Consider the following 24193-nt stretch of genomic DNA (forward strand, 5'->3'; position numbering starts at 1 on the left):
TTGTGGCTGGGGTATCATGAGACTGTGGTCTTGGTAAATGTGAAAGGATCATAAGCCGGCCGAGCCTGTCCTGGAGCAGCTATTTGCAACGAAGCACTGAATTTGCCCATAAAAATTACCCCTGACCTTTTCCGCTGATGTTAATGACTTTTGGAGATCTCGTCGTCTCTGATAAAATAATGTCTCCATTGGGGACGGTGACAGGTGCAGCCGCAGCCATCGCTTTAAGTTTTTAGAACGATGAAGAAAATGAATTTCCGGGGTACAATTAACTCTGTTCTGCAGAGCTGCTTCTCGTCTCGTTTTGTCGTTAACCGACTTTTTTCAGCAATTGTCCCCAGACTTTTTAATTAAATAAAATTCCTGCTCTGCTGAGTTCTTCTAGGAAGACTCAGAGGTAGACGTGCTGGGAAAAGGTAACATATTAAACAAAAGAAATATGCGAGCTTTTACGCCCATGCAGCCTCGGGGGTAACGGTGCGTTAATCCTCTGACAGTCCTGCTACTAAACAGTCCTGGAGGAATTGTTTAATAGCTACTATATCATGATGGAGTAGATGTTCCAAGGTCCATTCTAGCCACCAAATGGTGTAGGTGGCCTTCAGAATCCTCTTAATGCACAAGTAGACCGTTTGACACTGGTGATGATGACATCATTTTGTTATTATTTATTAACGGGCATGCACAATGTTTTTGGTATCTGATCAGACTCTTCTCAGTCCTCCATAGTATTGGTGGGCCGGTTGGGGAGATCGGTGATCTCCCTTTTTAACCGGCTAGCATAAGCTTGGTGCAACAGGAGCCTCAGTCGTCGCCCAAGAGGCTACATTGTGTCCGTTAAAGAAGAAATGTGCCTAAGGCTTCCTGGGCGACGAATTCAGTTAATTTATCCCATATTGTAAACACACAAAAAAGGCAAAAGATTGGCAACCGTGAGATCTAACTATTGTTGAAATACAAAATGATGGTTCTAGGTTTTAGTAAATGAAATATATAATGGATCAGTCAACTTCAGCCAACAACCAAGACAATATATATATACGTATATATATATATATATATATATATATATATATATATATATATATATATATATACTGTAAATGAACCAACTAAATACAGTGCAATTAATGCGCTATCCTAACATTTCATGAGACGGATAATAAAAGGACGTTGCCCAAGTCTCGTCTTTCCCCATCAGGTGCCAACTTGATTGAGATGCTGCACTGTAGGTTGTAATCAATGAAGTGGATCGCTGGGATTAATTAAGTGCTTCCGCGCTGTGGATTTGCTCAGATCAGGTCACTAAATCCAATGGCCTGTACTTTACTAAATGAAATGTTAGATTTTATAGTGGTATTTTGCTAGCGCTAACCAGTGTCGGTGTAAAAACAGGGAAGACAGTACAGTTTCATGAAATTCTTTTGTTCTGTGTAATCAGGAATGTTTCGGGTAACTCTGGACCGGCTCGCTGTTCCTGCTTTGCTACTACATGCTGCATTTTCACAAAACACAAAGAGTTAAATACAGTTACCAATAGGAAACAGAATTAAGAATAACCTGTGTATAAAAGAATTCTTTCAATGGGACATCTCATTTTTTTTCATGAGTGTAGAAATGCGACAGTAGCTATGTGGGTTTTATAAAGGGGGGTAGGGAGGGAGTGGGTGGGTGGGTAGATCGTGAGAAGGGGGGGTAGGGAGGGAGAGGGTAGATCGTGAGAAGGGGGGGTAGGGATGGAGAGGGTAGATCGTGAGAAGGGGGGATAGGGAGGGAGAGGGTAGATCGTGAGAAGGGGGGTAGGGAGGGAGAGGGTAGATCGAGAGAAGGGGGGCTATGGAGGGAGAGGGTAGCTCGTGAGAAGGGGGGTAGGGAGGGAGAGGGTAGATCGTGAGAAGGGGGGTAGGGAGGGAGAGGGTAGATCATGAGAAGGGGGGGTTAGGGAGGGAGAGGGGAGATCGTGAGAAGGGGTGTAGAGAGGGAGAGGGTAGATTGTGAGAAGGGAAGTAGGGAGGGAGAGGGGAGATAGTGAGAAAGGGATAGATGGGTTGGGGGTGGGGGGGGCCTTAATAGATTCTCGCACCGGGGCCCTGAGGTTTCAAGTTACGCCCCTGATTTGGAGAGTAAATCTTATTCTTTAACCTCGAAAACAAGGAGGAATTTTATTAGTTCACAAGCATGCTAATTAAAACTCTTTGTAAAGCAACTTTTTTTCTTTGCATTGCATCAGAGAAGAGGAAGTCAAGATAGCGGAGGTAGCAGTGGTGGTAGAGGAAGCAGAGGAAGAAGATAGACAGAAGTAAGCCAAGTTTAAGGACTGAAAATAGAGCATTAGTAAAAGTACAAGAATAAAGGAAAGGAAAGAGGGCAATAGAGGTTGTTGGCTAATACTGAAGGTAAATACGTAAATAAGGTAGGAGAAATTAGACTGAAACACGCCCATTTAAAGGGCAAATGGGCAGGGAGCGGGGTGCATCAAGACCCCGCTCCCGAGACCCGGAGGAACCGGTAGGTACTTCAACTGGAGATCTCCAGGTCAAACACAGAGAGTTCCCAGGTATGCCTATTTGATATATATATAAAAAAAAAAAAGATTTTCTGCGCATAATCTCCTGCACAAAGATGGACTTCAGGTTGACCTCTTGCCATTATAACCATTAATATTAAGTCTTTTGTTTCTATTGCAGAATCTTCTGCTGCCACAAGTAAAGAAGAAAAACACTTGTATTATCTCTGCTTGTTAAATATTTTATTTTAATTGTATGAACGAGTATACCAATAATAAAGTTTAATCTAATTTTTCATGCAGTATTGAACTTCTCTTTTTGCTTAACAATTTGTTACGTGTAACCTGGTCCAGGATCTTATGCAGCAAGGGACTTGTATTAAACGGCTACCAGGATTCTGTTGCCCAGGCATGGGGTTTTTCATGTCATCTTAAGGTAATCGTCCACCACACTCATGGGGCAACAGAAGAGGTCTAAATGAAAGGCAACCTTGAATATAATTTCTGTAATATTTTGAACCAAAATGTAGTCTTACATAGAAATATGGTAACATGTAAACCGCTTCTTAAAGGCAGAAAAAAGTCCAGTGCAATTATAAAATATAGTATTTTTATTATATACACTTCTTCACAAACCTATTTACAAACAAAAAAACACAGGTGTTTGATATAGTTAATACCGTATTTGCTCGATTATAAGACGACCCCCCAAATCTGAATATTAATTTAAGAAAAAAAAGAAAAAGCCTGAATATAAGACGACCCTATAGGAAAAAAAGTTTTACCGGTAAATGTTAATTCATGTAAACTATTTTTTTTAATAAAAGCTATGATTACGAAAAATATTTTGGTTTTATTTCCTTCTATTTTCCAACCTGCCCTCCAGTTATGCACATCTGCCCCAGAAATGCCTTATACCCCCTATATGCCACTGTGCCCCATGATATGCCTTTTAACCCTCTAAATGCCACTGTGCCCCCTGATATGCCTTTTGACCCCCTATGTGCCACTCTGCCTCCAGAAATGCCTTATACCCCTATATGCCACTCTGGTATTTAGAGGGTTAAAAGGCATATTATCGGAAAGAGTGGCATATAGGGAGGTTTAAGGCATTTCAGGAGGCAGAGTGGCGTATAGAGGGTTAAAAAGGCATTTCTGGAGGCAGAGTGGCATTGAGGGGGTTAAAAGGTATTTCACAGAGCACTCTGCCTCCAGAAATGCCTTATGCCCCCCCGTTTAACACTCCCCCTCCCTCCTCCAAACTTACCGGTACTTAAGTCCTCTGTCATGTAGCCGGGGCAGCGTGTAGATGTCTATGCGATTCGCGTAAACAACTTCCGCTGCAGCCGGAAGGAGGTGTGGCTAGCAGCGGGGGTTGTCTGCGTCCATCGTGCAGACCTTCCCCGACTGTCAGAGAGAATTTGCCGCACCGGTGCGGGGAACATCTACACGCTGCCCCAGCTGCACACCGGGGACTCAGAAGTACCGGTAAGTGGGGCGGGGGGGGGGAGACAGGAGGATCCAGGACCCCTGCAGCTGCGGGGGATCTGGATCTTAGTTGTCTCATAGTCAGACCTATTTGAGGTCTGATTATAAGACGAGGGGTATTTTTCAGAGCATTTGCTCTGAAAAAAACCTCGTCTTATAATCGAGAAAATACAGTATATACATTTGTAGGTTGGTTCTGTATATTAAACTTCATCATACGCTACTTGACAAGCAAACACAGCTTGTGAGTTTATCGACCTAATGTATACAATTGAAACATAAATGCCTCGGTTTTCTTTCAGGTTAATATTCTCCTGTATCTTATGCTTTGTGATAAGACAGAAACGGATAGACCATGGACGAAAGGTATTGTGTAAGGAAGCAATATTGATAAATACAAAGCGAAATGTCTGTGTAAAGGCAGGATGATTTGAGAGGCTTGAAGACTGTGATTACATAACAGGAGTCCTATAAAGAGACACTCTACTCGATAAAGAGTCCTCTAAAACAACAATACATGCAATATGGTGTCCCTATTCAGAGAGACATCTATTCAAAATGTTTTATCCCTAAAGGTGATATTCCACATATGGTGCTGAGTACAGGCAACACCTTGGAAGCTTCCAAGAAAAAAAGTGATGTAACGTGAAATCATGTAAGCGGAGTATAACTTTTCCATAGTAACAAATTATATCAATGAGGTTACATTCTAGGCTACATATGCAGGTTTCTTATAGAACTGACCATACTAATGAAAAGGCAGTATAAACCTCAGCAGCCATGATGTTACTTTATATTAAGTCTAAACGAGAGGCATTACCCGTGAATAAATCTATATATATATATATGTATAATATGTGTGTGCCTGTATGAGCATTCCTGTGCACGTGTATGTGTGATCATGGATGTTAACTTGTAGGTGTGTGTGATCATGGATGTGTACTTGTGTGTGAAAGCATGGATGTGTTCTTGTGTGTGTGCGTGTATGTGAGCATAGATGTATACTTGTGTGTGCGAGCATGGATGAGTAATTGCGTAAGTGGGGTGAGATGGAGTGTGTGTCAGTGAGTATGAGTAAGTGTCTGTAATTTGTGTAAGTGTGTTTACATATGTTGGAAGGGAGGGTAAGGGGAAGGCACAGACTAGTTGTTGCAGTTGGGGGGCCTGCACCAGTGCCCCGTGGTTTCTAGTTATGCCCCTGGGAAGGCCCTTTCCTATCCCAGTTTGACTGTGCCCAGTGCACAAAGCAAGGTCCATAAAAATGGGTTTAGTGTGGAAGAAGTTGACTGACCCGCACAAAGCCCTGACCTCAACCCCATCAAACACCTTTGGGATGAACTGGAATGGAGATTGTGAGTCTGTCCTTCTCGTCCAACATCAGTGCCTGACCTCACAAACGCTCTACTGGATAAATGGGCAGAAATTCCAACAGAAACTCTCCAAAATCTTGTGGAAAGCCTTCCCATAAGAGAAGAAGCTGTTATAGCTGCAAAGGAGAGTCCAACTACATATTAATGTCTATGTATTTAGAATGCGATGTCATAAAAATCCCTGTTGGTGTAATGGTCATGTGTCCCAATACTTTTGTCCATATAGTGTATGTCCAAGAATGTAATGTAAGTATCACCAAGATGTTATTATTCAATTGTTTTCCATATAGCAAGGCTTTTATAAAGAGGGTATGAAAAACAACCAGTACTAGAATCTTACAAAGGGTATGATAAAGATTTTTATCACTATCCCTGGAAGCTTTAGTCTGATTTACTGATACATTTAATGCCATTACAGAGTTTTTGATTTGCGTTCCTGGGTAACTGGAGTAATGCACTGTAGACACAAATGTGTCAAAATGCGTTATTTTAAACTACCTATGAAGCAGATTTTTTTATTTTTTTTGACATACAGTATGTTTGCAACTTTTAGTACATTTGCTTAGTTTAGAGCTACACGTTGAGTACAAGAACATCACAGTATCCACCAGGAATTTACAAGTGATTATCTGATGTTCAACTGATCCCTGCAAACATGCTTAAAAAGATACTCTCAATCCGCTTGTTTTACATAGAGAGAAGTATGAATTCAGAGTTGGTTTATCTTAACAATCAGCTAAAACTCGACTAAGCACAGTGACTTCAAATGGCCATTCCTTCTTTATCAAATAAAACTTCAGTGTTACATGTTACACACATCTTTAAGTTAGCTATATTGGCAATGAGAGTTTCTTTTCTGAATAATAAATTATGTCTTGTTCTTAGCAAATACATTAATATAAACATTTATATTGAAATGGGTCACTAACGTGGACTTTGTTTTAGGTATCACACAGGCTTTTAGTTCACCTGCAAACATGAGAATTGGGGCAGAAGATTGGCCTGGATTTTGAAAACATACCAGCAACTACATGCAACCAACAAAATGGTAGAAAGCTATGCGAGTCTGGGTCCAAGATTCCAACATGGATCACATGTTGGATAGTATGTGAATAGTGTAGAACTTAAGGGGACATTTTACTAAAAATAGTAATATGCTACTTGTACTTATTGCCCTATAACTTGCAAAAATACAAAAACATTGGGTATTTCTAAACTCAGGGCAAATTTTAAAATCTATTTAGCAGGTATTTTCATTAGTTCTTGTAGTAAAAAGCATTTTCAATTTTTACTATATATATATTTTTAATACATTATATGATATGATCAAAATAATGGACTCTTATATTTTCTTGTCCTGAACCCCCCCAATATATAATGTGAGTGGTTACAGTACATGAGAAAAACGAAAATCATAGCTAAGCAGCCATTGTCGTGAAGGTTACTTTAATATGCCTTCATCAAAACTAAAATGCAATAGAGCACTTATATGACCTAGAAGTTGTAGCCCTGTTGCTGCAGCTTCCCTCCTCGTCTGTGGTCACTGTTTGCCACTGATTCACTCAAATCAATGGGAATGCTTATCGTGCTTGTGCATGGGGGTCTGAATAGACCCTCTCCTGCAGTGTTCACCGATCCAGTGCTAGAGCTGACTTGTTGTAAGTATATCACATGTAGGGAGATGTGTTCAGCTCAGGGCTGGGGCAAGGGTTTTAGCCACCTTAGGCAAAACCTCATTTTGTTGCCGCCTCGTGGGCAGACTCATGTGAGCCCATCGTACACATGAACCGCCACCCCCTCCTGCGTTGATGGCGCCTATGTTTCCAGTCCTTCTCCGTTACAAAATGGAAGAGCTGGAGCTTGGAGTATTTATAAATATAAATAAGAAGACAGACGCCTCTTTGATCCTCCCCTTTCTCATTATCTCTCCCATTTGTTTATCTCTTGCTTTTCTCCCTATCTCTCCTTCTCTTTCTCTCCGTTTTCACATCTCCCATCTATATACATCTCTTCCTCTTTCTCCACTTCCTCTTTCTGTATACCTCACCCTTTGTCCACATCTCTCTCCCCCTTTCAGTTTATCTCTCCTGCTCTCTCTTCTCCCCTTTATCTCTCTTCCTCTTTAACAACTGGATCCTTTCTATGTGACTTGTATTAGTTTTCTATGTACCCCCTTCTGTAAATGTGTTCTAGCTCCCTTTAAGAAGTAGACCTAGGCCTGGACTGGTCATCTGGCATACGAGGCAAATTCCCGGAGGGCCACTGGTTTACAAAGCCACACACTCACCATCCTGTGCAATAGGAAGTTTTTATGGGTGTTTTTTTTGATCCAGTTAATTTGGGGAGATATAGTCAGTAAAAGCTGGAGTCTGTGACCTTAGCAAAGGCAAGATGGCCAAAATCATGACTAAAGCCCCAAATTTCCTTTTAGCATCACTTTAACAATACAAATCCCTGATTTGTGACACTTGAAATAATCTCACCAATAGAATGAGATTAGGATACCCCCGGGGCATACATTTCTCTGACACTTTACACTTACACACAGGAAGAACACATGCATTGCAGGGGAGTTGTTATGTATTGACCAATCATACAAAAATAACTCCAGAGCTGAACAGTGCAGCCAATGGCAGCTAAGATTTTATTTGTACCCAGGAAGAGAACCTCGTATGTGCGCTGCGCTTGTCATCGTTCAGCCCGTGCTGCGAAGAAGGGGAGAGATGCGATGTGTCAGGCGGTAGGAAGGCTGGCACGTATATGGCAGGAAGCGACCTTTCTGCCCACTTTGGAAATAGTTGTGTTGATATGTGGAAATCTATAACCCTATACTGGGCGGTCTGGACTCCTCTTGCAGGTAACGCTTGAGGGCAGAAGGGTATTTACATACAATTTTAGCAAGCTTTATTGCCTATATATATATCCGCACAACATACATGTATATCACACAGCAAAGAGTTCTAATGCTGTCCCTAAGCCGTGCAATAAGCTTAATGTAGTCATTTTACTCATGGAGTTGGATTATGACATCTGTAAGGCACTTACCTGGCAGACGCGGGGAAGTTCCTCTCCATCCTCCCGGCAGAAACGCCGGCACCGTTCCCTGCTACATGAAGCAGCCGCTCGCACGCGCGGCCGCTTCATGAATATTTATGCGGCTGACCGCCGCCTGGATTCCGCTGCGTCGCTATGGCGACGGTGGGCGCGGTTACGTCAGGGACGCCGGGGAACGCCTCCCCGGGCTATTTAAACTTCTCTTACCTATCCACCGGTGCTCAGTTGTACTGGTGCTTCCGTACTTATTGAGCCCCTCGTATTTTTTCCTGTATCCTGTTACTATTGCTGGTATCCTGACCCTGGTCTGCTCAACGGCTATCGTGAACTTCTGGAATCCTGACCCTGGCTATTCTTACGACTTGTGTATCTCTGGCATCCTGACCCCGGTCCGCTAAACGGTTATTGTGTATCTCTGGCATCCTGACCTCGGCTTTCCATTCGGCTCCTGTGTATTTCTGGTATCCTGACCCTGGCTTTCCTAACGACTCTGAGAACCTCCGGTATCCTGACCCTGGTCTGCTTAACGGCGCTGTCCTGATCACCCGTGCTTACAGCAACACCGCCAAGTGCCCTGTTATCCATCTCAGGCCCCTTGTGCGTGTCCTGTACTGAGCAAGCGTGTTCCTTTCCTGCATTCCGGATTCCTTCTGGTAAGACGATCCTTACAGAACAACTGAGCCCCGGTGGATAGGTAAGAGAAGTTTAAATAGCCCGGGGAGGCGTTCCCCGGCGTCCCTGACGTAACCGCGCCCACCGTCGCCATAGCGACGCAGCGGAATCCAGGCGGCGGTCAGCCGCATAAATATTCATGAAGCGGCCGCGCGTGCGAGCGGCTGCTTCATGTAGCAGGGAACGACTCCCATCACTCCCGTGTTCCAATGGCCCTTTATCACTCCCATCACTCCCGTATTCCAATGGCCCTTTATCACTCCCATCACTCCCGTGTTCCACGTATCTCTAGTCAAGCCATGGGTAGCTAACCCCTTTCCTGGCCGTGTACCTCCTCCGCCTGCTCCTGTTGTCATCAATGGGGTGGAGGAATATGTGGTACAAAAGATTGTTGACTCCAGGATCCATCGTGGACACTTGGAATACCTGATACACTGGAAGGGGTATAGCCCAGAAGAAAGAACCTGGGAACCGGCAGATCAGGTGCATGCCCCCGTCTGTGTTCGCAGATTCCACAAGCTGCATCCTCTCAAGCCGGGTTCTCCACGCCCCCAGGGGTCGCGTCTTGCGGGGGGATCCTGTAAGGCACTTACCTGGCAGACGCGGGGAAGTTCCTCTCCATCCTCCCGGCAGAAACGCCGGCACCGTTCCCTGCTACATGAAGCAGCCGCTCGCACGCGCGGCCGCTTCATGAATATTTATGCGGCTGACCGCCGCCTGGATTCCGCTGCGTCGCTATGGCGACGGTGGGCGCGGTTACGTCAGGGACGCCGGGGAACGCCTCCCCGGGCTATTTAAACTTCTCTTACCTATCCACCGGTGCTCAGTTGTACTGGTGCTTCCGTACTTATTGAGCCCCTCGTATTTTTTCCTGTATCCTGTTACTATTGCTGGTATCCTGACCCTGGTCTGCTTAACGGCGCTGTCCTGATCACCCGTGCTTACAGCAACACCGCCAAGTGCCCTGTTATCCATCTCAGGCCCCTTGTGCGTGTCCTGTACTGAGCAAGCGTGTTCCTTTCCTGCATTCCGGATTCCTTCTGGTAAGACGATCCTTACAACATCAGATTTGCGATTCAGTTTATGAATATCACTTGTTTAAATGGTTCTTTGTCCTTCGCACAGGCGTTGGGGTGGCTGTGACTCCTTTTACAAAGAGTACGCAGAAGTACTCAAGTGTCAACATGAATCGGAACACACATGACAACATCTCCACAACTGACTTCAAAGGCCCGGTGCATGTAACTTATGTTACAGAGAAGGAGAAACCACGCTCGGAGATTCCCATCAGTAGGATGAAGCTATCCAGAGATGCTCTTCTCTATATTTCTCTGATAACCTGTATGAACCTTCCCGATGACATTGATTCAGAAGAAACTCTTTAAAGATGACAATGCATCAACATGATTCTAAGCTCCGTTCCTAGAGTCCTGACTTGGTATGGCCACTTTCACGTTACCATGAAACCACCAAACTGTTTAAGGACACTGGGACGGCGTGCACTGTATATATGTCTAGAGGAACTCAAATTATCCGGTACCTAGTTACCACTTACCACGTCTTACCATGTCGAAAACATAGTAAACATAATGAATTATATCATTAATTAGAGAGAAAAAAAAAACAATTGAAAAAAGTGAAATAAGTGCATTGATATTCAATAAATGAATAAGAAAGAGTTGAATTAAGAGTTCACACTAGAAAACTTGTTCAAGGCTCCACAATATAATAATATCTCCATTTGTCGGGCTTTTGTATTGGACCCACTTGCCAGATAAAATTGAAGATCTGTAACCAATGTGATGAAAACCAGGAATACATCGCTCATAACGGGATTCAGATTGAATTAAAAAAAAATTAATTAAGTATATTTTGAAGAAGCCAGGTGTTGTATCTTTAAAACAATATAAACATGTTGTCAGTTCCATTGTACAGTTGTGTCTATGTTAAGTATCCATCGTGTATTTAAAATATTTGAAATAAAATTAAAAGTGTAGCAAAGTCTTGGTATTGTTCTTACTGAGCTCCACAAGCAAAATGGACACTTAACTGCATACGTTGTATGATTTCTATTGAAAGGTGTATGTTTGGACATCAGAGGTCTCTCCTACAGAAGAAATGGTGACGAAAAGACCTCTGAGGTCTAGAAAGCTTATGTGCTTATAGCATGGACCAGGTTAAAAAAGTATAAAGATCAGTGGGTGCAGGGTTATGTAGCAAGAAGGAAAAATAGGAAACTAGAAATGTATGTACCTTTGGTATCCAGGTAGATAATTCCGATACCAGCCCGGAGTTGTTTAATTTTTTTTTATATATATATGACACCCCAGCCTAAAAAGCTTCCATCCACCAATTGGTGTACCCAAAACAAAAGTGCTCTGTGAAGACATGTAGAGTATGTTCTCTCCTCCATACACAATGAAAGTTTGGTGCTGGTACATGTCAGAGGTAAGGGTGATGCACAGTTCCCAAAACCACAGTGCATTATCAATAACAATAAAACGTGGTGGGGTATACCTTTCTGATCAAAGTCAACATCCCTACCTAGTGTTAGGCAAGACCACAACATGGTATACAAAAGTTGTGATCTACCTGACCCAAGTTTCCGTGTTTAATACATAGGTACTTTAAGATAAATTTGGAACTGGAAAGAATTACACTTTTCTACAGTTCCAGCTAAAGATTTTGAGAAACATCCTCTGATCCAAAGACAAAAATGGCATTTTCCTTGTACAATCCCCCCACCAAACGCACAAAAAGTCTGCTATAAAAAAAGGTATTAGGACAGACTCCTTAGGTACCACTGCCCTTCCTGTCCCTCTCTACCAGGTCTCTGTATCATACAAAAATAGGGAATTGGAAATGTTCAATAATATATATATATATATCGTTCTGCTTTTGCTTTAACAGTAGGATTGCAATGACATCCTGGAGTGTTTTGATTCTGTTTTAGTTATGTTTATTTTTTATTAATACTTCTGTATTTTTGTAATACTGTATTTTCTGACACGATCACAGTATGTTGATCTCCTCTCCGTATCTGGTCTTGTTCACTGTTCATTCTAGAGTCTTTCGGAACCTGGTATGCTTACCGATTTGTTTTAGCGGACCGTTGTTTTACTGTGCAAACGTGGGAGGTGTCTCTCATTCCTCTTATGTACACACTATAACTTGTCTTTACGCATACCTTGAATAAATGGAGATTTGAATTGAGATAAAAAAAAACAAAAAAAACGTAGGATTGCTGCAACTTAGTAAAACAAGATGAAAATGTAGGGTATTTTGATGGCACATGACCTATATAAAAACTCTACGCAGCTATCAAAAAGTTTGTTCCAGACAAGTTAAAAAAAAAAAAAATAATGTAAAAAAACCTATGCATGTAGGGTATTTCCATAATCTAAAAAACACATACTGGATTTCTCTGCCATAACTCATAACCTGTGCCAAAAAAATTCTAAAAAACACAGAAGCGTTGGTGAAAAAAAATTCAACAAAGTATTTCTATAGCTAATTTCGGCAGTGATTGGTGGCCAAATGTCTGCTTGGACTGTGTCCTGAAACCACTAGTGACATATCCTAGATTGGGTGGTGTTCATGGCTTCTTTGTTTAAAATTTCCAGTTACAAACCCAACATACTAAATGTAAAAAAAAAAACAGTTCCAAAACAGCAATATACACCTTATAAGCCCAATTAAAATGCTCGAAATGCATATACAATCTGGACACCTGAATTGTTGTTGGGGGTATGTTCTGTCAATTTAACTGATTTAGTGAGGGTTTAGATATATATGAAAAATATGGGGTTTTAGTATTTTGTATAACATTACTCATTCTAAATGTTTAACTATGATGTGTGTGAAGATGTAAGTGACGTCTAAACATGAGACGCACTGATGCAAATTTGTAACCTTTTAAATTCATACATTGTCCTTTTTGTACACCTGTGCATTGGTGTTTTTTAATAAAGCATGAAATACCTGGCAAAGGGCCCTGAGGAAGCCAGCCCTGCAGCTCTTTAGCATACACACTGGTTGGGCCGAACCATTGGTCTGGATAAACTCCATTCATTTTTGTTATTACATATGGTTACACCTACTTTTAGTCAATAGTATAAAAAACACAACAGAAACTGATGGTAATTTAATTTATTTATTATTAATTACAAAATTAATAGTCCAATTAATTAGGCCTGAAAGCAACCTCGAGACTCACGAAGAGTCACCTTTCAGCACGCAGGAGAGGAAAAACCACCTAAGGGTGGAAACCTCTGGGGAACCATGGCTTGAAAGATTGTCCTTCCCTCTGGACACTAAGAGGTTAACTGTGTATTTATACCTGTAGAAAAGAAAAGGCAAAACGTAATTGACAACACGGAAGCACAAAGCTTCGGTGGATGATTATGCCTCCACCGCAAGCTCTTTCCCTTTAATAGACTGCCTTAACATCATCAGTTCAATATAAACGGACATCGCATTAAAAATAGACATCGCATTAAACATGGACATAGCATTAAACATGGACAGAGCATTACACATGGGAGTAGCGTTAAACATGGAGATAATGATACACATGGACATAGCATTACACATAGAGATAACATTAAACATGGACATTGCATTACACAATGACATAGCATTAAGCATGGACATAGCATTAAGCATGGACATAGCATTTGTCATGGAGCTGTCTAGTCCGACCGACTACCTCCGCTGTCTTGTGCTCCCTTAGCCTGGGACAACACACTTTCCCCGGTTCCCCAGTCACTAGCCGAGACTCAGTGTAGGGTAAAACCAAACGAAGACTGATTTATTTCGGACACACAGGGCTGGATATATCCAACAAAACACACATTTACATAAAATAAGATATTGGGACACAAACTGCCCCCCTTAATCTGCCTCCCAGAGACAACAGGGGCAGTAACGAGATTAACAATACAATGGGGGGCGGGGGACTGATTCATACAACATTAAACTGAAACAATGGCAGTCACTCCCTGGTTGCAGATCCTGGCTGTATGCTGGAGATAATCCCCTCAGACAGTGATGAGATGATACTGCTGGGGGTAGCCACAAAAGTCTTTACAAACCCAGGGCCCATAGTCAATAGGGAGGAGGCTGGCAGTTAGGCCTCTCCAGTGGTCCCAGTGATTGAGGGTTCCGTCACAATTCTCCCCCCTCCAAATTGGACTGACACAGGAGGAAACCCCAAACGGGTTGACTCCGTAGTCAGTCAGTTCATTTGGCCCATCAATGCCCTCCCAAAATTGTTGCTCCTGCTGCTGCTGGGGAGATGGGCCGGCTGCGCCATCTTCCGGGTACCGCTGGGGAGTTATGTCTCCTGCATCCCCTCCCTGGTGCTCCTGCTGCCGTTGAGGAGGGAGGTCAGGTTCCTCCTGTCCCGGAATTAGGTTCTGCCGCTGGGGAGATGGACCGGCTGTTCCACCTCCCTGCTTCTGCTGCTGAGGCGGGTCGGCCGCTGTATCTCCCTGAATTCCTGCAGCTTTGGTGTGTGCTGGGCAGAGGCCAGCGATGCCCTGCCCTGTTGCCAGCGCTTCAGCTGGGGTTAGGGCATCTTCTGAATCCGCCACTCCGCTGTACTTCCGAAGTCCGGATCCTGAAGACTATCCCATAATAATCCTGGGCCACCAAAGTCATAGCCCTCTGGAGAACATTCTTCTCTGTATACCACTGCAGAGCCCTATAGTAATTTTCCAGCTCTACCTCCTGTTGGACCAGCTTGTCCAATTCGGATACCCATTGCTCCTGGGGTTGCTGTCCCAGGAATGACATGCGTAGTTCCCGCTGGTCTCTAATCTTTTGTTCGGAGCTTGGAAGACACTGACCCCGGCATATAACAGCCCTCTGCCATAGTGACTGTCGAACCAGTTGCCTCAGATTCTGGTATTGTTCTGTAGGCAGAGTAGTGGTGTAGCAAGAGAGGATGACCCACAGCAGCCCCTGGTAAAGCTTGTTCACAGATCTCCAGGTCTTCATTTCTGATTATATTGCCATTAGAGGTAATAACACAATCAAAGGAAAGGTTATCTGTGGTGCAATCATAGGCCATATTAGGACTGGATGCTGAAGAAGTTGATGAGAAGGTATGATTCAGTGCTTTCTCTTTCCATGTACCAGGGGTCACATAGCTGCCCTGTACCCAGGGCACTACTGGGGGCAGGGGGGTAGTACCAGAACTGCACTGGTTCAAAACAGGAGAAGCAGACTTGGTATGGGAAGCACTGATGGAAGGCCCCTTCCTCCTCAGAGATGGAATAGGGTCATGAATCTTTGCTATCAGTCCAGAGGAGATATTAGGGGCTATGGTAGTCTATGGTGCATCACACTTTGCTGAGGTAAGAGTGATAGGAGTTGCAATCATGGCTGAACAGAAAGCAATAGGAAGTTCATCCATATGGGAGCAACCCACACTGCCACAGACTGTAGAATCACAGAAGCTGCATTCCATCACAGAACAGTCATCAGGCTTCACCTGGACATCCACTGGAGTTTGAGAAGCATCAGGAATCACCAGGGGTGGTATATACTCCATGGGTTCACTGTCCTGGGGAATAAAGCTACTTCCCCTTTTAGGAGAGCTCTGTGCTTGTGACGTAGACTGTTCAATCAGTACAGAGGGTTTGGGAGGTTTCAGAGGACATTGGGTGATCCAGTGTCCCTTTTTTGCCACAGTAAAAGCAAGCCTCATCATCACGCCTTTGTTGCAATTCGGTTGTGGTAAGGGGTTCACGTTTCCTAGAAGATTCCTTTTTCATACTGGTAACAGGCTTGTTGGATTTCTCAGGTGATGTAACAGATGTAGGTGAATGGTCTTCATGGGGAGGCAAAGCAGGGAGTCTGCTTGGAAGGACGCAAAGCAGGGAGTCCGCTTGATCAGGACACACAGCAGGGAGTCCGCCTGATCAGGACACACAGCAGGGAGTCCGCCTGATCAGGACACACAGCAGGGAGTCCGCCTGATCAGGACACACAGCAGGGAGTCCGCCTGATCAGGACACACAGCAGGGAGTCCGCCTGATCAGGACACACAGCAGAGAGTCCGCCTGATCAGGTCACACAGCAGGGAGTCCGCTTGATCAGGACACACAGCAGGGAGTCCGCTTGATCAGGACACACAGCAGGGAGTCCGCTTGATCAGGACACACAGCAGGGAGTCCGCTTGATCAGGACACGCAGCAGGGAGTCCGCTTGATCAGGACACGCAGCAGGGAGTCCGCTTGATCAGGACACGCAGCAGGGAGTCCGCTTGATCAGGACACACAGCAGGGAGTCCACTTGATCAGGACACAAAGCAGGGAGTCCGCTTGATCAGGACACAAAGCAGGGAACCAGGAACAGTACAGGTGCCGAGCCACAGCAGGAAGATCCATAGACTTCAATACAAAGGCCCTGACTGAAGTGCAGGGCAGGTTCATAAAGGCAGGGTAATCACAGGTAACAAGGCCCAGCTGGATGTATTGGCTAGGGCTCAACCCAGGTAACAAGGCACACCTGAGTTCTGAGTGCTCCAGAGGGCGGCCACTAGTGGTAGCAGATTTAAACACCACAGGTATAAAAAAAGCCATGGTTCAGGCAGCGAAAAAGTGGTTCCTGACAATAGCATTAAACATGGACATAGCATTGCACATAGAGATAACATTAAACATGGAGATAACATTAAACATTGACACTGCCTTATACATGGATAAAGCATTAAACATGGACATAGCATTTGTGTACAGGTGCTATCCAGATTGTAAATATGGGTCCCTGGGGTGGAGCAATTGGAGAGCAGGGTGGGCCAATGCTCCGTTTCCCCATGCTGTGGAAATTCCATGCCGAGTTTTCCAGGAGGCAAGAAATCTGCAGGATCCGGTCCGGGATTCCTATGGGGCCGGCATCAGGCACAGGTGCTGGACATGAAAAGCCCCTGGAGCTGAACACTCAGAGAGACTGTTGGGGGAAGAGGTAGTTCCCTGTGCTCCTAGGGCAAGGAGAGGCCCTGAAGAAGACAATCCCTGAGCCAAGTGAGGCAATACCTGCCTGGACGTTTTGTGTGTTGTCTGGGGGAGGTTTTCCAGAGCCTGGCGTAGCTGGGTCTGGCTGGGAGGTTGAGGTAGTGGGTGATTAGGCTGGTCAGTCTGGACCAGCATAGTTCAGTTAGAGAGGGCTCCAATTGGGAGCTAGGTTTTCTTTTGCAGGTTTCACAGATATGCAATACTTTTATCCAGCAAAAAGAAACTTCACGTCCTGATCATCAATAAGTCGTCACAAACACATCAAGGCCATCCTCCATAAGCATATGTATTTCAGCCAGCAATACACAAGGGCACATACCATGCAACAGTCAAACAGTGGTTTTTGGGGATTAAGCGGTTAAAAATAAGGCGTGGTTATTTTTTTCGTTTTTTTTTTTTTTTGGTTCCTGCTTTCTGCCCACAGACCATAGCAGTGCTTTGCCCGCATCCTCCACCATATGTGACAAACCCTATAGCATGAGGGCCATACATGTCACTTTTAGGGGTCCTAAGCACAGTCCTCTAGGGCAATTAGAGCCAGGAACAGCAGCTCATTTTTTTTTTGTTGGTTCCTGCTTTCTGCCCACAGACCATAGCAGTGCTTTGCCCGCATCCTCCACCATATGTGACAAACCCTATAGCATGAGGGCCATACATGTCACTTTTAGGGGTCCTAAGCACAGTCCTCTAGGGCAATTAGAGCCAGGAACAGCAGCTCATTTTTTTTTGTTGGTTCCTGCTTTCTGCCCACAGACCATAGCAGTGCTTTGCCCGCATCCTCCACCATATGTGACAAACCCTATAGCATGAGGGCCATACATGTCACTTTTAGGGGTCCTAAGCACAGTCCTCTAGGGCAATTAGAGCCAGGAACAGCAGCTCATTTTTTTTTTTGTTTTTTTTATTTTTTTTTTTGATTTTTTTTTCTCCTTATTTTAACCGCTTAAACCCCAAAAACCGCTGTTTGACTGTTGCACGGTATGTGCCCTTGTGTATTGCTGGCTGAAATACATATGCTTAGGGAGGATGGCCTTGATGTGTTTGTGACGACTTATTGATGATCCGGACGTGAAGTTTCTTTTTGCTGGATAAAAGTATTGCATATCTGTGAAACCTGCAAAAGAAAACCTAGCTCCCTATTGGAGCCCTCTCTAACTGAACTATGCTGGTCCAGACTGACCAGCCTAATCACCCACTACCTCAACCTCCCAGCCAGACCCAGCTACGCCAGGCTCTGGAAAACCTCCCCCAGACAACACACAGAACGTCCAGGCAGGTATTGCCTCACTTGGCTCAGGGACTGTCTTCTTCAGGGCCTCTCGTTGCCCTGGGAGCACAGGGAACTTCCTCTTCCCCCAACAGTCTCTCTGAGTATCAAGCTCCAGGGGTTTTTAATGTCCAGCTCCTGTGCCTGATGCCGGCCCCATTGGAATCCCGGACCGGATCCTGCAGATTTCTTGCCTCCTGGAAAACTCGGCATGGCATTTCCACAGCATGGGGAAACGGAGCATTGGCCCACCCTGCTCTCCAATTGCTCCACCCCAGGGACCCATATTTACGATCTGGATAGCACCTGTACCCAAATGCCACACTAAGCATCTCCCTGGGGTTTACACTGTCACACATTACACATAGAGATAACATTAAATATGGACATAGCATTAAACATGGACATAATACTACTCATTGAGATAGCATTAAACATGGAGATAACATGCAACACATCGGAAGGATTTTATTTTGAAATATAACTATTTCTGGTGTGAACACCAGTTTTACCGCCATTCATGCGGGACAGCCATGGGTGCCAGGCTCGTGCCGAGTTACGCCAACCTTTTCGTAGCCGAATGGGAAGCAGAACAGATATGGCACAACAATCCATTTGAAGCAGACCTGGTGCTGTGGAAGAGATATATATCGATTATGTGTTAATTATATGGAGGGGAACACTGGATAAATTACATCAATTTATAGAATACATCAACTAGAACCAATACAACCTAAAATTTACTTTCAACATACTAAAGCAAAGTGTTGAATTCTTGGATGTGGAACTATTCACAGAAGGCAATGCTCCAGAAATTATAAAAATGCTACCGATGCCAATGGTTTCATTGATTACACAAGCTGTCATTACCCAGCATGGTTAGATAACATCCCCACGGCACAGATGATGAGAATAAGGAGGAACTGTACACGGGACCAGGACTTTATTAAACACACCACAGATGTTAAAAGTAAATTTAGGGAGAAACACTATCCAATAGAGTTATTAGCGAGAAGTCAACAGAAAGTGGAACAAATGGATAGATCTCATCTACTAAAAGGAAAGCCCAAACATAATATGAACAAGAAAGATTTAAGTTTTTCATTCATTAAGGAATATAATACTAAGGCTCACCACATTAAAAAGATATTGCGGAAACACTGGCATGTCCTGAAGAGCGATGACATTTTAGGTCCCCTCTTACTGGAAAAACCTCAAATCATATACAAAAAAACACAAATAATTTGAAAAACATTTTCCTCCCAACAAAGAAAACAGAAATTAATTTTAATACCTTTCTGGGCAAGAAACCCATTGGTTTTTTCCCATGCGGTAGGTGCAAGATGTGCACCTACCTACCAAGGAAAACGAACAGTTTTATCAGTAATAGGACAGGGACTACATACGAAATTAAGAAATTCATCACCTGCACCACCAAATTTGTAATTTATTTATTACAATGTCCATGTGATGCACAGTATGGGGGAAGAACAATCAGACCACTTAAAGGAAGAATTTAGGAACATCTTGGGAACATTAAGAATTCAAGCATTAAACACGGTGTCCCGCGATACTGTAATTCATGTCCTGTTTTCTCAATTAATCAATTTTGAATCATGGGAATAGACATTGTATATGTATTATATGTATTATACATAATTCCAATATTTCGTATTTTGTATTATTGTTTGGCACTTTTCCACCCTTATTGCTCTCTTTTCCCTGGATTCATATAGACATTTATGTATAAACAAAACCCATAGTATGTTTAATTATAGTTCATATATCCACGTTTAATGTTTTCTCATTCATGCAATCAAATCCTTAAACGTTTACATCCTATAGCGTTTATACTACCTTCATGTTAATCCGTCTTCAAATGTCATTGCTTACCATCTGCACTTCACAGCACAGCAGGACACTAGGACCCGATGCAACACCAAGAAAAGAGACAGCCCTACGGAGAAGGAGAAGCCGTTTCTATGGGGACGCGTATAAACAGAATGACGCCAGTACGCACATCCAGCCTCCAATACGTCTTCACGTATTGTGGAATGACGTAACAGCGCCACCTAGTGTACATGTGCGTACAACACGTCCTTATGTTCTGGGAAACAACGTTGCACCGCCATCTAGCGTACATGGAAGAAAATACAACGAATTAACACATAAAAAGAGTGGAAGAAGCGATCAAATACTTTTTTCCTGAGGAAGCCATTAAAGCCGAAACGCGTTGAGGAAAGACTTTTTATTTCACTTAATCGTTTGAATTTTACAGATTTATATTTTATATATCTTAAAGTACTTTTTTAAAATTTAAATAAAAGGGATATTCCCATAATAAATCTATATTTTTAAATATAAGCAGCAGTTGTTTATTCTCTGGGGGTGGTTTTCCCGCTCCCTGGCTGGAAGAAGTTGCCGCACTGTATCATAGCGTTCGGGGGATTGGACCTGAAATTCCACGACATTTGGAGAAGGGATCCTGGACACCGTGGGCTTCCCCTACCCCCCCTCCCTGAGTGCACCTTGCACATAATTGTATGTGCATTGGATTCCGTGAGTGCAACCATTTACTACCTTTTTCACGAGCTGCTATGAGACGGGAATGAGAAACAGACACAAATCTTCAGCACCGTTGTGAGTGCAACTAACGCAATATAATTAACACCGTATCGTCTGAACGGTCTACACTATTGTTGTTTCGTTTGTTTTTCTTACATGAGCGCCCCCTATTGAAATTGAACCTATACTTTACAACACCTGGAGAGAGTTGTTTTTAAGGAGGCAGCTGTGAGAAAACAAAAGGGAAGTATTTTTAGAGATTTCCTTATTTAGCACACACTATTTTTGGGACACACCGGTTCTCCTCACAATCTTTTTACTAAAGCACACACACCCAGGCACTCACACTAACACAACCAGACAATCAGAGTGTTTTAATGCCCGTTCATTGGATCCGTTTTATCGTTATTTTATTGTTTATTGGATGAATCCACGTAACGTACTTATTACCTCTGTATTCTAGATTCTTCCTGTTATACAGCAAACTCACCGTTATTATTGCTTACTTATTGGGTTTGAATCCAAATAAATGCAACTATTTGACGTATTGTGTTTTTAATTCTCGCTTTTAGCTCCGAGGAACTGTAAGGAGGTTCTGGATCAGGGAAGCGTTCTAAGCGACTGGTACGCAATATACCCGGATGGCAAACGGCCCCTGAAGGTGTTGTGTGATATGCACACCGACGGCGGAGGCTGGATCGTAAGTGCTCAGCAGGGAAGATGAAATATGTAGAAAATATCTTTACAATATATATTCCATTTACCGTTTGATCCAATGCTCTTCATTCATAAAAATCTCACAATGGTATATAATCAGTACGAAAATTTAACGTATTTAATAAATATAATATTATAATGTAATATATATTAATAAATATATTCTATTTAATATATGAAGTGTGTCAAATATCATATAGATATAAAATATATTTGTATAATAAATCGTCAATATGTGACCCCCCCAAAAACACAATTGTGATGTAAAAAAAAAAAAAAAAAAAAAAGGAAAGTGATAAAAGCCAAGAAATAGTTATACTTATATCTATATGTCCATCCTTCTTTGAAGATAGACAATTCCCTCTAGGAATATATGTATATATAGGGGAGAAAAATGTTTTAGCACAAAAATAAAAAAAAAATAATAAATCTGGTTCTACAATGGTCATTGTCGGTGATTAAAAAAAATTTTTTTCATGACAGTTTTCAAGATACTTGGGGGAAAAAATAATTAAAGTAAAAAAATATATACCGTATTGCTTTTCCGGTTGGCATGTTAATGAATGTATTTATAAACGGGGGATGTCTGATCTCAGTGTTTTGTTTTTTTATTTTGTGCAGGTTTTCCAGAGACGGTGGGACAGCTCGGTGGATTTTTTCGGGGACTGGAATTCCTATAAGATGGGGTTTGGCAGCACTTTGAACGAGTTTTTGTTGGGAAATGATAATCTTCATATGCTGACCTCATCAGGTGATCTTTTTACATAAAATTTTAGGCCTATGATTTCTTCTGTACATCTCGTTTTTGGCACCTGAAGCGTTCTGTACATTTCCCGGTCTCTCCCGTTTAACGGATAGATGTCGGCTCAATTACCTATTCACAGACAAAATATGCTTTAATATACATCAGTTATATTTTTTTTAGTAGCTTATTTTAACACGGCTCCCGTTTCCACCTTTTTTTCAGGCACGTGGGAATTACGCATCGACCTACAGGACTTTGAAGCGAAAAAATATTTTGCCAAATACGCGTCTTTCAAAATTTTAGGAGAGTCTGAACATTACAAATTGCTATTAGGAGCTTACACCACGGGTAACGCAGGTACGGCACGGCCCTGTATAACACCACGGGTAACGCAGGTACGGCACGGCCCTGTATAACACCACGGGTAACGCAGGTACGGCACGGCCCTGTATAACACCACGGGTAACGCAGGTACGCCACGGCCCGGTATAACACCATGGGTAACGCAGGTACAGCATGGCCCGGTATAGCACCACGGGTAACGCAGGTACGCCACAGCCCGTATAACACCATGGCCCGGTATAACACCATGGGCAACGCAGGAACGCTACGGCCCGGTATAACACCATGGGTAACGCAGGCATCGCCCGGCCCAGCGCTACAGGTAACGCAGGTACGCCACGGCCAGGCATTTAAGGACATGTGCTGCCATAAAGCAGGTCGCACCTTAATTCAAACACTTGCTTTAGGTAAATATCATGATCTCCTACAATGGCGACCTTCAAGTGGGTGTCTCCATCGCTGTAGGAGAATAAATGATGCGCTGCATCTGTTTTACGGGAATCCCTCATGTATCTTGCCCAAGATCATTGATCTCCGGATGATGATATTCTTTGGTTCCAGCACCTGGTTAAATGGTTTTGTTTTACCTGCTTTAGGAAACTCCCTGGATGTTCATGCCGACATGCCCTTCTCCACCAAGGACAGAGATTCCAGTCCAGGCAAACGTGCGAATACGTATTACGGAGGCTGGTGGTATAACAGCTGCCATCACTCAAACCTGAACGGACGGTATCTGCAGGGGCAGCACAGCAGCTACACCCACGGCATCGACTGGGTACAAGCTAAAGGCTTTCATTACTCATTCAAATATTCAGAAATGAAGGCTAGGCCCGTATAACGCAGGAGGAGACGGACAGAACCAAGTCCTACACGCATCGTCTATTTTAAGCCTTTCGCCTATCCACCTACACTAAAAAGTATATGTAACTACAGCACAACATGGCCCCCCTGTGCCCCTGCCTATCCGAGTTTACATTTCTTCAATGTATTAATCTTTACTGGGAGGCATTTCCACGTACCTACCACATTCTCACTACATGAAAGACTCCGGAAACACAACAGATCTCAAAATAAACGTCTGGTGCGTTAGAAGCATGACTTTTGTTTTGTTTTTTTCTCAACTGTACCCATAGAGGGGATAGGAAAAAATGTTTTGGCTATAAAATGTCCATTTGTCACTTTTAGTCCTGTAGAAGGTTTAAGCCCCCCCCCCATAGTTATACAGGCGCATGCACTCTACACAGAACGGCTGACGGAGGAGAGCATTAAAAATTTAACCATTTCACAGATCTAGCTCAGGTTTTCCCGTAGAACTTGGTCCCGTGTAACACCGGAGGAGGGATATCACGGAGCCGGGGATTGCAGAGCTCATGTATAGTCCCAGGTTAAAAGGCATTACAATAAAGCCCTTTAGAAAATCGTGGCTTTCGACATGGAGTTTTTAAG

The 24193-nt window shown here is 43.3% G+C and overlaps 1 protein-coding gene across 1 annotated transcript; it reads left to right on the plus strand.

Moving 5' to 3' along the window:
* The first annotated feature begins 240 nt into the window (after positions 1-240).
* Positions 241-23585, plus strand: LOC149282530 (ficolin-2-like). Its single transcript, XM_089498102.1, has 7 exons — positions 241-262; positions 9383-9670; positions 10216-10380; positions 21516-21643; positions 22282-22411; positions 22628-22762; positions 23344-23585. The coding sequence occupies exons 1-7, from the start codon at positions 241-243 to the stop codon at positions 23583-23585; spliced, it is 1110 nt and encodes a 369-aa protein (XP_089354228.1).
* The last annotated feature ends 608 nt before the right edge of the window (positions 23586-24193 follow it).

This window comes from Sceloporus occidentalis, unplaced genomic scaffold, assembly GCF_023333645.1.
Source record: "Sceloporus occidentalis isolate IW3139 unplaced genomic scaffold, rSceOcc1.0.p SCAF_113, whole genome shotgun sequence".
NCBI lineage: Eukaryota > Metazoa > Chordata > Lepidosauria > Squamata > Phrynosomatidae > Sceloporus > Sceloporus occidentalis.